Raw genomic sequence first — 13,625 nt, 5'->3', positions numbered from 1 at the left:
TAGATCCAGGAGAGAAAATCTGAGAATTATTGGACTCCCTGAAAAATATGATGAAAAAAGGAGCCTAGGCACTGTTTTTCAGGAAATTATCAAAGAGAACGGCCCAGGTGTTTTAGAAACAGAGGGTAAAATAGAAAATGAAAGAATTCATTGATCACCTACTGAAAGGGACTCTAAAATCAAAATGCCAAAAATTATAGTGGCCAAATTCCAGAACCATCAGTTGAAGAAAAAAATACTGCAAGCTGCTAGGAAAAATCAATTCAAATATGGAGGAGCCGCAATAAGGATTACCCAGCATCTAGCAGTGTCCACATTAAAGGATCAAAGGGCCTGGAATATGATATTCCAAAAGGCTAAGGAACTTGGTATGCAGCCAAAAATAACTTACCCAGCAAAAATGAGCATCTTTTTCCAGGGAACAAGATGGACATTCAATGGAAAGTGAATTTCATCTATTCTTGATGAAAAAAAAACGGATCTAAATAAAAAGTTTGATCTATAAATATAGAACTCAAGAGAAACCTAAAAAGGTAAAAAGAAATCTTGGGAGCTATATTTCTACTATAAAGATATATAAAGAACACATGTATTCATTATTCTAAGAACTAGAGGTGGAAAGGAAATTATACCCAGAAAAGGTAAAGTGGGGGGTAGTCCATCTCACAAAGAGACAAAGGAAACCTATTATATCTGAGAGAAAGAACGGAGGGGGGTGAACATAGTGTATATCGTACTGCCATCAGAAATGGCTAAAAGAGAAAAATATTAGAAATATCTGATTTATGGTGAAACTTCTCTCACCTCATTGAAAACTGGGAGGGGAAAAGTGAAAAGGGAAGAAGTAAGCTAAATGGAAGGGAATACAGAAATTTTGAGGAAAAGGGATAAGATAGAGGGAGGAACTCTAAGGTGGGGGGAGGGATACTAAAAAGGGAGGGCTGTGAGAAGCAAGTGGTGCTCATAGGTTTAATACTGGGAGGGGGATAAGGGAGAAGGAAAGGAGAAAACATAAGCAGGGGTTAACAAGATGGCAAGTAATACAGAATTGGTAATTTTAACTGTAAATGTGAATGGGGTAAACTCTCCCATAAAGAGGAAGCGGTTAGCAGACTGGATTAAAAGCCAGAATCCTACAATATGTTGTTTGCAGGAAACACACCTTAAAGCAGGGTGATACTTACAGAGTAAAGGTAAAAGGTTGGAGCAGAATCTACTATGCTTCAGGTAAAGTAAAAAAAAGCAGGGGTAGCCATCCTGATCTCAGATCAAGCAAAAGCAAAAATTGATCTAATTAAAAGAGATAAGGAAGAGCACTATATCTTGCTAAAGTGTAGCAGAGATAATGAAGCATTTGTTACAATAAATAACTTTACTCATGGTAGAGAAAGAGGAATGAATTAGTAAGTAGGGATGCACATGCTTAAAAAAGGTATACCAAAAATAAAAGGTCCATAGAACATTATGATAAATTGAAAGTAAAGCTATGATGAAATTCTTTATGTATGCTGTTACAACACTTTTCCTGCAATTTGTACATTTTTTTCTAAATCTCTTAAATTTTGCTAATGAGTTTCACATAATTTGAATTATATTTTTCAGAATTTCAATCAGTTTTTCAGCAACATTTTCATTTCTCATGCATGCTTGTCATTTAGATGCATAACAAAAACATAGTTATGCTCACCAAGAAATATTAAGAACTCTAAAAATAACTAAAATACTCCTTAAGTAAATCAAGTTGCTGTTCCCTCAGTTTCCAGTTTTTTGTCATTGCAGAAAGAGTAGCTATAAATATTTTTGTAAATCTGTAGAGTTTGTTTTCCTTAAAATCAATATTTTCTTTGATTTACTCTTTCTCTTATTCTCCTCCCTGTTTCTTGTGCCTACTGTTTCCCTGTTGAGGGAAATAAATTCTCAGTGAGTATACTTCATTTTCCTTCCCTCCAGCCTCCCCATTCCAGTATATTCTTCTTTCCCCCCTTTTCCAGTCTTCTTTTAAGATCATTGAAGCATAATATTCATTTCCAGTTTTTCTAAGTAGACTTCCTCTATTAGTCCTTATGCTATAGTTCTGTATCTGTATCATGGGGACACATGTATCATTTCTCCAAATGTAATCAGTTTATCTTTGTTTTGTCCCTTATGATTAATTCACTCACCTTTATCTTTTTATGTTTCTCTCAAATTTTGTATTTGTATTTTGAAATTTTTACTCAGCTTTATTATTTCCATTATGAATGCTTGAGTCCTCTATTTCATTATAAGTCTATTGTCAGCTTTGGGATTATACTCAGTTTTTCCAGGTAAATTATATTGAAATGTAAGCCTTCTGGAAAATTATATTTCAAGCTCTCCACTCCTTTATAATGGTGACTACTAAATCTGTAATTTTGATTGGAGCTTCTTGCTACTTGAAGTCTTCCTTCCTGGCTACTTGCTATATTTTTTTTTTAACCTACAAATGTAATGTTCTGATCATCTCTCAGTTGTAATCCTTCTCTGGGAGGAGGTTTCGTTTCTGTATAATCTTTTACTCTATGAGCAGGTTTCTTGGGAGGCTTCTGGAGCCTCCAGCCAGCCTCTTCTTCTTCTTGAATCCTGCCTCTGAATCTCCTCCAGCTCTTGTCCTTCCCCAATCCAGACTGCTCTCCAGGCTCAATGTTGCCTCTTTTTATCCTCCCAGAGAATGGACTTGTGGGTACTCCCAGGGGCTTGTGGGAATTACTTACAACCAATGAACTTGTTCCTCTTAGAATTCCTAAGGTGTAAACTCCCTTTAAAGGCCTGAACCAAAGGTCTGATCCAGAGAACTGTCAAGTCAACCTGAGTTCTCATCTTGTAATTGTCCAGACAACCTGAATTCTCACCTGGTAATCCTAACATACAAACTCAGAATTTTGTCTCTAATGTGATTTTCTTTTAGGAAGTAACTGGTAAATTTTTTCTGTTTCTGGTTTGCTTTATATGTTTTAAATGATATGAGGAGTTTTAAGATTCCTTGAAATGTTAATGATTAGGCTGGGGTTTTTTTTGTTTGTTTTGTTTTGGCTTTCTGATAATCCATTGATTTTTAAATTCTCCCTCCTCAGTCCTTTCCCAAGTCATTTGTTTTTGCTATGAAACAGAGTACATTTTCTTCCATTTTTTTTTTTCAGTTTTTTTAAATTTTGTTTTAATACTTCTTGTAACTTCATTATACAATCATTATCTTTGCTTTGGTCCTTTCTAATTTTCAGAGAGTTAGTTGGGCAAGATTTTGTAGTTTTTATTCCCAGATGTTTTATTTCCTTTCCTTTTCTTTCTTTGCCCTTTTTTCATTGATTTCCCCACTCCCTTACTTTTTTTTTACTCCAAAGATATAATTTGGTTGTTCAAAATTTTTTAACTCTTTTTTCCATCTTTTCTTTTTTTTTTTTTTTTCCCCCTTGAGGCTAGGGTTAAGTGACACACACAGGGTCACACAGCTAGGAAGTGTTAAGTGTCTGAGACCAGATTTGAACTCGGATCCTCCTGAATTCAGGGCTGGTGCTCTATCCACTTTGCCACCTAGCTGCCCCCTTTCTTCCATCTTTTCCAGGAATTCTAGTTGAACTTGTGCCCAAGTTGTGTTTCTTTTGTTTTTGTTTTCTTTTCCTTTTATTTAGGCCTTACTTATAGATGTTTTGGAGTTTGTATAGCAAGCATCAAGGTCACCCTTTTATGGTAGGAGTCTTTTTTTTTGTTTACCCGTTCTTCCAGACTTCTTTCTGACTTTGAATCTTATGTTAAGATTCTGGACTCTATGCCCTTTTGGAGGGAAGGTCTGGACTAGTCTTGTGGCTGGTTTCTTGGAATACTGAGTGTTAAGTTTTTCTGAGCTCTCAGGAACAGCTCAGCTTGGGGATCTGTGAGCTTTCAGCGCTCCCAAAATGATTCATCTGGGACAACATCAGATTACTACCATCCTGTTCTAAGCTCTGCAAATTTCTGAACTTGGTTTGGGTTATTGAACAATTTGTATATTGGGTTATTAGATTTAGTATATTGAATATTATATCTGTGGGCTTACCCTATTTGGAATTCAGTAGACTACTGAAGGACCAAGCCACTATTGTCTAGCTGGAAATTTCTGCTGTTTCAGAATAACAGAATTTCAGGCTCCTCCTCATATCTGTGGTTCCTGACATGGTTATTTCCCTGTGGGCTTCAGACTGAATTAGGAGCTTGATCTGATAATTTGCTATGAGAATAATATGAGATAATATTTGTAAAGTGTTTAGTTAGCACTGTGAAAGGAACTTAGTAGAAGCTATGCAAATGCTAAATCATGATCTCCCACATCTCCCACTCAGCTCCTGGGAATCAGAGCTACACAGTTGCTGCTTGCTTCTTTATAAGTACAGAACCTAGAGTGACCATTCCTCACTCTGAAAAGCCATCCCTACCAAGGCACAGGACTTCTTTTTAGTCAGTCCTAGATCTGTGACTCTTGGCTGTGTAGTGACCAACAGAGCTTCCAATTGACACCTATTCCTACTTAGGCCCTTTAGTACAGGATTTGGAATTTACTTTCCTGTAGTACAACTTTTCCCTAGTTCCTTACAGTAATCCTTCTCCAGATGGTCTTCTAAGTTTTTAAGCTTCTCTGCCATCCCCATTGCTGGACCCCTAGAGCCACCATCCCTTCTAATCATGTCAAAGACATTAGACACAGTCATCTCTGTGTCATCCTACTCTTAATTAATTCTCGTTTTGCTTTTCTCTGTTGATGAGAATAAATGACCTTGAGACTAAAAAGGATAATTAGTAGGGAAGTAATTAGTAGGGAATAGAAGTAAGAAGGTGGTAAGATAGTCTCTAGTCACCCTACCTCCCAAGAACGTGAGTTAAAAGAAAGAAAAGAGAATCCATATTGAAAACTATTAACTAGGAAGTTTGAATTCAAGTCTTAGTAAGTTTCTAGAATATATTATTAGTAAGAAGGTAGCTAGCAAACAATATGTTAAAGAAGTGGTCATTTTCAAAGAACCAATATGTCTTTAAGAATAGGTCATGGCACCAGAGGAGAACTAGAGATCATTATTGATCACAAAATAGAAGATTTTGATTACATCAAACTAAAAAGTTTCTGTACAAACAATACTAATGCAAACAAATTGGGAAAATATTTTTAAAGTTAAAGGTTCTGACAAAGGTCTCATTTCCAAAATATATAGAGAACTGACCCTAATTTATAAGAAATCAAACCATTCTCCAATTGATAAATGGTAAAAGGATATGAACAGACAATTCTCAGATGATGAAATTGAAACTATATCCACTCATATGAAAGAGTGTTCCAAATCACTACTGATCAGAGAAATGCAAATTAAGACAACTCTGAGATACCACTACACACCTGTCAGATTGGCTAAGATGACAGGAACAAATAATGATGAATGTTGGAGGGGATGTGGGAAAACTGGGACACTGATACATTGTTGGTGGAGTTGTGAAAGAATCCAGCCATTCTGGAGAGCAATTTGGAACTATGCCCAAAAAGTTATCGAACTGTGCATATCCTTTGATCCAGCATTGCTGCTGTACTAAATACTAAAGAGCAGAAAGGGACCTGTATGTGCCAAAATGTTTGTGGCAGCTCTTTTTGTTGTAGCTAGAAACTGGAAGTTGAATGGATGCCCATCATTTGGAGAATGGTTGGGTAAATTATGGTATATGAAGATTATGGAATATTATTGCTCTGTAAGAAATGACCAGCAGGAGGAATACAGAGAGGCTTGGAGAGACTTACATCAACTGATGCTGAGTGAAATGAATAGAACCAGAAGATCACTGTACACTTCAATGCTGTATGAAGAGGTATTCTGATGGAAGTGGATGTCTTCAAAATAAAGAAGATCCAACTCACTTCCAGTTGATCAATGATGGACAGAAATAACTACACCCAGAGAAGGAACACTGGGAAGTGAATGTAAAATTGTTAGCACTACTGTCTATTTATCCAGGTTACTTCTAATCTAATACTTAATGTGCAACAAGAAAATGGTATTTACACACATATATTGTATCTAGGTTATATTGTAACACATGTAAAATGTATGGGATTGCCTATCATCGGGGGGAGGGACTGGAGAGAGGGGGGGGATAATTTGGAAAAATGAATACAAGGGATAATATTATTTTTTAAAATTACTCATGCATATATACTGTGGGGAAAAAAATTCTAAATAAAATAAAAAAAATTGCAAAGCAAAATTTACTGGTTTTATTGATGTATAAAATTAAATTAATAATGAATCATTTAAAAAAAAAGAATAGGTCATGGCAGTAAACTCTCCCCTCCCTCTTTTTTTTTTTTTTTTTTTTGACAGGTTAAGCTATTAGATCAAGGAAATGCTATAAACATAAATACTTAACATTTAACACTTAATGATTATCATCTTGTAATGTAAGAGATGGATAGAAGTAGGCTAATGATAATAGAATTTAGATGGATTTGGAACAGGTCAAATGATTAGACATAAGAAGAAAATATTAATGCTTCCATATGAATTTGGAAAGGTCTCTAGTGTAGTGACTTAGGGACCTGTGTGTGACTGTGTTGTTGCTGTTGTTATTGTGGTTAACATTTTTATCTATAACTTAAGTAAAGATATAGGTAGTTTGCTTATCACATTTGTAGGTTGTACAAAGCTAGAAGAGACAGCAAATACATGAATGATCTCAGAGTTAGAATCCAAGAAGTTCTCAATGGGCTAGAATATTTGTCTGAATCTAATAAAATGAAATTCAATAGGAGTAACAAAAATCTTATGCTTGATTTCCTATGACAAATTTCACAATTATAAGATGGGGAGGAAGGGTTTTAATAGACTATAAGCTCAATATGAATTCATGATATGACATGTCCACTCCTACCCCCACCCCAAAAAAGTAAATAGGATCTTTGACTGTTATTTCAAAATTATTAATTCTGGAAATGAGAAGATAATACCCTTGTTTAACTTTGCTTCTGTAAGAGACCCCATTTGAATTATTGAATTCAGCTTCGGGCACAATGTTTTAAGGTACAACTTGACAACCTAGAGACTATACAAAGGCTAGTTAGAGAAGGGAACTTGAAGAAATTATAGATAATTTAGTCTAGAGAGAAGAGAAGATTTGGGGTAGTTATGATAAATGTCTTTAATTGATCAAGGACTAACATGTGAAAGAAAGTTTAACCATATTTTATTTCACCATTATGGGAAAATGAGTAATATTGGATGGACATTGCAAAAAAGGTAGATTTAGATTGTTGTCAGTAAAACATTAAACAATGAGAGCTGTCCAAAAGTGGAAAGGCTGTGAATCTTCTCCCTCTCCACATTGGAAGTCTTTAAGCAAAGCCTGAATAACCATTTTCAGATATGATGTATCTTGTCTTGGTATATATTAAACTAATTGGACTCCCTTCTAACTGTGAAATGCTGTGATACATGCAGTACTGACAGAACTTAAGACTGGGTCTATATTATGATGTAACTTTCTAAAGAGTTCTTTTTTCTTTCAGGTTGTTTTAATAACAATCTTCAACCTAAATTTATCAAGGTTTAAAGTAGATAATTCAAGAATATGAACAAATTAGAGTTAGATATTGTTACATTCTGAAATCTGTTCTAGACAGAGATCTATGATAAATGAAATCAGGAGGCAAGTTACTGAAATAACATAGTAAAAAAGTAGATTTGTACTCATTCCATTATGAGAAGCTTGTTTGTTTACCATATTCTTTTTACTCTAGGTGATGTGGAGCAAGAACTTGGGCCCCCTCCATCAGTAGATGAGGCAGCAAATACACTCATGACTCGCCTGGGCTTCCTCCTTGGAGAGAAAGTCACAGAAGTGCCACCAGGGGCCCAGTACAGCATGGAGGTGCAAGATGAAAATCAGGTAAGATACTTTGTTTCAGCGTGAGGAATGAGAGGAGGTCTGCCTTTTCTTTTTGCTTTTTGTAGCCTGTTATCAAACTGCCAAACTGGGGAGGGAAAGGGCCTTTGAGGCCTGTGGAGATTAATTTCTCTTGTATAATTTAATTTTTATATGTATTACATTTTGACAGCTATTGGAAAAATCTTTTAATTTTGTATTTTGTTTAAGTAGTGTTTATGTCACAGCCTTCCTGTTCTAACTTCAAAAGGACTTAGCTTCTAAACTGACTTTTTTTGCTGCATTCAAGGTAGTGCAGATAATAGGGGGCAAATAAGCCTTAAACTAACCTCTTTTATGACTTTGGATATATCTCAGGTTTTGGATTTTGGTTCCTTCAACTATAAAATGAAGAGATCAAAGGTTTCTTTCAGCTATAGCCTTCAATTCTAAAATAGTTTCAGTTTATAAGTCAAATGCATTCTAGTGAAGTGTTTCATTTAAAAGTTGCTCTGCCCCCCCAAAAAAAATTTTTTTGATGATGATTAAGGGTAATAGAAAAGTACATATTTTCCTTAGGTTTTTTAAATGTACATTCTTAATTATTAACAGGAGTCAATAATGAAATTTTTCTAACTTTAATTTTGTTTTGCCATTTTGACCAGCAATAAATGATAATAGGATTATTGAATATTTTAAAATTATATATTAATCATGGCTGGAGTTCTTTTTGTATGTATATGTTTTAATTTTTTATTTAAAACTTTTATCCAAAATAAGAAAAAAAATAAAAAAACAAAAAAACAAAATAAAATAAAGCCAAAAAAAAATCATTTTTTGCCCAGCAGAAGATCAGGGAGGATTCAAAATATGTAACAATAAATTTTCATTTCCAGAAAGTATATATAGTAACAGAAGAAATTGTATTCATAACTGTCCATTTTTTTCTTTGCTTCCTTCTAGGTTTTTTTTGGTTCTTTTCTGTGCACTTTTTACTTTATTCTTTTTTTCCCCTTTTCTTCTCTTTACCTCCCCCAAGAAAGCTGTAGTTAAACACAGATATATATTTAGGAATGCATATGGATAGATAGATACATACACACACTGTGCATACACATACCATACATATATATATATATATACATATATAATTTAGCTAACATATAATGTAGATTTTTCTCTTGATTGAATCGTTTTCAAATTTGACTTTGAGATCAGTCAGTTTAGTACCACTGTTATTTTTTTTTTTTGCCTAAAAATTCTGATCATTGTTATTGTGTTTGTATATATCCTTTATTTCCTATCCCATTACTCTTATATTAATTCTACTCCTTACCTTGCATTGCTATTACTTAACCTCCTCCCAGCCATGTGGGATTCCTCCCACATCTTCTCCCCTCATCTTTTTTCTTCCTCTCCCTTAATCTGCACACTAGACCACTCACCTGCATTAGGCCCCAGATGTTACAGATTTCTGCATAGTTCCTTATCAATAAAGGTTCCTTCAACCTTCTGGGACTCACTTCCCAGACTGTGATTGAGGCTGAGGCTAACTCTATACCCAGCTAGCCCCAGGACCCCCCTGCTTGCTTGCTACTTTAGGGGAGCTAGCCTGGAGGTATTTACACTTCTCATTGTCAAATGACTTAATGTATTTTAATATTCTAAGAAAAAAAATTAATTTTATTAACAATAATGATGTGAAATGCAAATGCATTTAAATTAGAATATACCTTGGAATTAGATTTGACTCAAAATGAAATAATGTTAATTAAATTCTTTCTTATTGAACTAAAGAGAAAAGAGGCAGAAGAAAAGTCCTTTTAAAACATTGTAGAAGAAATAGTCTTTAGTATAATAGTAGCAGCTTATAATAATTCTTTGGTAACTACTATTTATTAACTATTTTATTCTAATTTTTAAAATGAGAAAACAGAGGATCAGTCAGTAAAATGATTTCCATCCAAGTTTTAGTGAGGCTGGTAGGTGTCCGAGGGAGGACTTGAATAATACATCTTTTGACTCTAAGTCTACAATGCATTATACTCCCTCCACAGGATATAGACAGTATGAAGCACCATCAGAAGACAATAGGAGTCATTTCTTTTTTTTTCCTTCTTTTTTTTGGGGGGGGGGGCGGGGTTGGGAAACGGATGTTCTAATCTGGAGCAACAATCAAGGTTAACTGATTTGCCCAGGGTCATGTAGCTAGTGTCTCAGGCCATATTTGAACTCAGTCCTCCAGATTACAAGACTAGTACTCTATCTACTGTGCTACCTAGCTGCCCCAATGAGAGTCATTGCTTTAAGAAAAAAAAAAAAGTTAGAATATTTTTTGCAAGAAAGATCAAATGGCTATTTAATTTTATTTCCTCCAAATCTAAAGATATCAGAAAATGACTCAATACTTAGCAGAAGAATTTGATCAGATCCAAGAGTCTGTTTTTCCTTTGCCTAACAGAGGTTGTATAATCATTGAAAGATTTCAATTTGCGGATTTGAAGAAATACTAAAGAATAGCCAATTTCGCAGTAGCATTTTTAATTTTAGCAGAGGTCTGGAGTTTACCATTAGTGTAAATCACTGTTCTGAACTCAGATACAAGGCACTCTGAAATCAAAATTAATGTTTCTTTTCTTAGACTTTGTGATTTATTTGTCTCACTAGGGTGTCAGAAGCTTCGTTTGATGGACATAGATCCTACTTCTTTCAGACTTTGTTTATGTGTATTTTGGCACATAGTACTTTTACTTTTTCATTAATCCATTCATATGCTCTTAAAATATTCAAGTTCCTACCTGCTATAATATTATGTTGGAAGTACTTAATGATAGAAGTAGGATGAACACTTTCTGTAATTAGTGTATGCTAACAATGTATAGCCCTCTAGAGTGTCTATTGATTCAGGCAGAAATCATTCCATCATGTTATTATTGTTCAGTTGTTTCAATCTTTTCTGATTCTTTGTGATCCCATTTGGGGTTTTCTTGGAAAAAATACTGGAGTGGTTTGCCATTTTCTTCTTTAACTCTTTTTATAGATGCAAAAATTGACAGAAACAGGGTTAATTACTTGTCCAGAGGCACACAACTGAGAGACCAGATTTGAATTCAGGAAGATGATTCTTTCTGACTTCAGACCCAATATTCTTGTTCCACCACATCACCTAGTTGCTCCAACCACTCTAGTACTAATGTAATGGGAAATCTTTTCCTTAACAAATGGACCAAAAAAAAAAAATAATAATAATAATAATAACATCTAAAAATGTTAATATTTTTTTTTTTTTGAGGCCAGGGTTAAGTGACTTGCCCAGGGTCACACAGCTAGGAAGTGTTAAGTGTCTGAGACCAGATTCAAACTCCCGTCCTCATGAATTCAAGGCTGGTGCTCTATCCACTGTGCCACCTAGCTGCCCCTAATAACTTTTTAAAGGCACTCTCCTCATCCAAATTATATCTCTTTGATAAGAGATCAATATAGAAATAACTATGTAAATATGAACAAAGTTGTTTATTATCATTCTTTTCCTTTAGACAAACATAATTTTACAAAATGTAACTGATTGAAACCCCTACTTATATTCATGAGTAATCAGATACCTCTAGTGAAAAAAAAAAAGAACTTGGATTAAAGTCCATGAAAATTCACTCAACTTCTACTAAAGAAACTACCCTTCTGCAACAAAAGTTAAAAGCATTCTAATATAGGGATTTGAGGAAAGAGCCTGCACTCAAGAAATTGCTAACAAGAAAGAAACTTACAACATCTGTTAAGAATTGTTAAGTAGTTATTTTTCTTAAATATTAAAAAGATTAAAGAAAATTATTCAAATTGCTGAATCCCAAGGTATCAGTTACAGATCACAGAATCACAGTTTAAAAAGACCTCAAAAGCTATCTAGTTCAAGAATTTGTTTGCTTGCTTGAAATTAGCTTGCTCTTAAGAGCTTATAAAATACATACTTTAAAAAAAATGCTTGACTACTGTTTATTAAATATAATGGCATTCCAATAAAGAATATTAGGCAGTTGTTTTATTAAAATGAGAGATTCAACTTGCAACTACAATATTAAGATCTTGAAGTTATCAAATTATGTATACCCTTTGACCCAGCAATGTTTCTACCGGAATTATATCCCAAAGAGATCTTAAAGGAGGGAAAGGGCAGCCCTTTTTGTAGTGGCAAGAAACTGGAAACTGAGTGGATGTCCATCAATTGGAGAATGGCTGAATAAATTATGTCTTATAAATGTTATGAATATTCTGTAAGAAATGACCAGAAGAATGATTTCAGAGAGGCCTGGAGAGACTTAAATGAACTGATACTAAGTGAAATGGGCAGAACCAGGAGATTATTTTATATGGCAACAAGACTATACGATGATCAATTCCAATGGACGTGGCTCTCTTCAACAATGAGAGATGATTCAAACCAGTTCCCCTTGCTCAATGATGATGAGAGCCATCTACACTCAGAGAGAGGACTGTAGGAACAGAATGTGGAACACAACATAACATTCTCACTCTGTTTTTCTTTGCTTGCATTTTGTTTTCTTTCTCAGTTTTTTTTCTTCCTTCTTGATCTGATTTTTCTTGTGTAGCAAGATAAACATATAAATATGTATACATATATTGGATTTAACATATATTTTAACATATATTGGACTACCTGCCATCTAGGGGAAAGGGAGTGGGGAGAAAGGGGGGATAATTTGGAATCTCTATTACAAAAAAAAGCCCTCTGGCTTTGTAAGGATTAGTGTAGCAAAATTATCCATACATATGTTTTGTAAATAAAAGGACTTCCTTACCTCAGTCACACTGTGATATAATAGAGATGATCTGGAAAGTAGTAGAGCAACAGATGCTGGCTGTGAGCGAACTGCAACATAATAAAGGCCTTTTGAAAAGAAGTTTAAGAATGTTATCAGGAAAATGTATGAGAACTGGACAGGTAGATAATCCATGTGCCTCCTTAATATCCTCAAGATATCAAGAGAAAGTGAGGAAGACTTAGAACATATTAAGTGGGCCCTTTCTGATGAACTTAAGGATGATATCAATAAAAATCCTACAAGATAAGTAGATATAAGTTCTCATCTGTACCTTTGTAGACATACAAAGTTTTGGCACAAAAAAAATGGCACCTTTGTGCCATTGTCCCAACTGAATAGGATGTGTCCTTCTGGACAAGTGGCTCTGCTGATAAGGTCCATGGGGGTGGGGGGGGGGGGGGGAAATGAGATTTGAAATCCCTTCCTCCAGTATTTCCCACTCACCCCTCCCACCCAGCTTTTCCACAGACTTATCTGAACTGCCCAACTCTTGAACCTCAAACTTCTCTTCCAAGATTAGTTTGTTTTATTTTTTTTAGAGGTCTTTTTTTTTTTAATTCCTGTCCAGTGACCTTGTTACTTTCTAAATCAATCAGAAAATATAGCTTGTAATAGGAAAGCAGATGTTAACATCTTATTGATGCATCAAACCTTCATCTGTGAGTTCACATGACTATCACCTGAAGAGAAGTTGAGGGGGTGGGGCAGGGAATCAAGTCCCCATTCCCTCCCTCTTCCCCACCTCTAGGGAACACCCAAATTGGTGAGATCACACAATTCCATTTGAGCCATGCCATTAACATTGCAATGAAGGTGAGATTATGCAATTACCTAGTCATTGACTTTTCTCTAGCCTTTGCCGGAGTAGAATAATAAATTGCAGCCTTTGTTCTTAAG

The 13,625-nt window shown here is 34.8% G+C and overlaps 1 protein-coding gene across 13 annotated transcripts in view; it reads left to right on the top strand.

Moving 5' to 3' along the window:
* The window catches only part of TANC2 (tetratricopeptide repeat, ankyrin repeat and coiled-coil containing 2), a 567,085-nt gene that overhangs the window by 335,917 nt on the left and 217,543 nt on the right, over positions 1 to 13,625 (top strand). For all 13 annotated transcript variants that reach the window (XM_074260887.1, XM_074260888.1, XM_074260884.1 and 10 more), the window contains one exon: positions 7,766 to 7,914. In XM_074260887.1, the coding sequence (XP_074116988.1) occupies positions 7,766 to 7,914 (149 nt within the window). The remainder of the gene's footprint in view (positions 1 to 7,765; positions 7,915 to 13,625) is intronic.

The sequence above is a fragment of the Sminthopsis crassicaudata genome, chromosome 4, assembly GCF_048593235.1.
Source record: "Sminthopsis crassicaudata isolate SCR6 chromosome 4, ASM4859323v1, whole genome shotgun sequence".
In the NCBI taxonomy this organism is placed as follows: Eukaryota; Metazoa; Chordata; class Mammalia; order Dasyuromorphia; family Dasyuridae; genus Sminthopsis; species Sminthopsis crassicaudata.
This window is presented reverse-complemented; position numbering and strand designations above follow the sequence as displayed.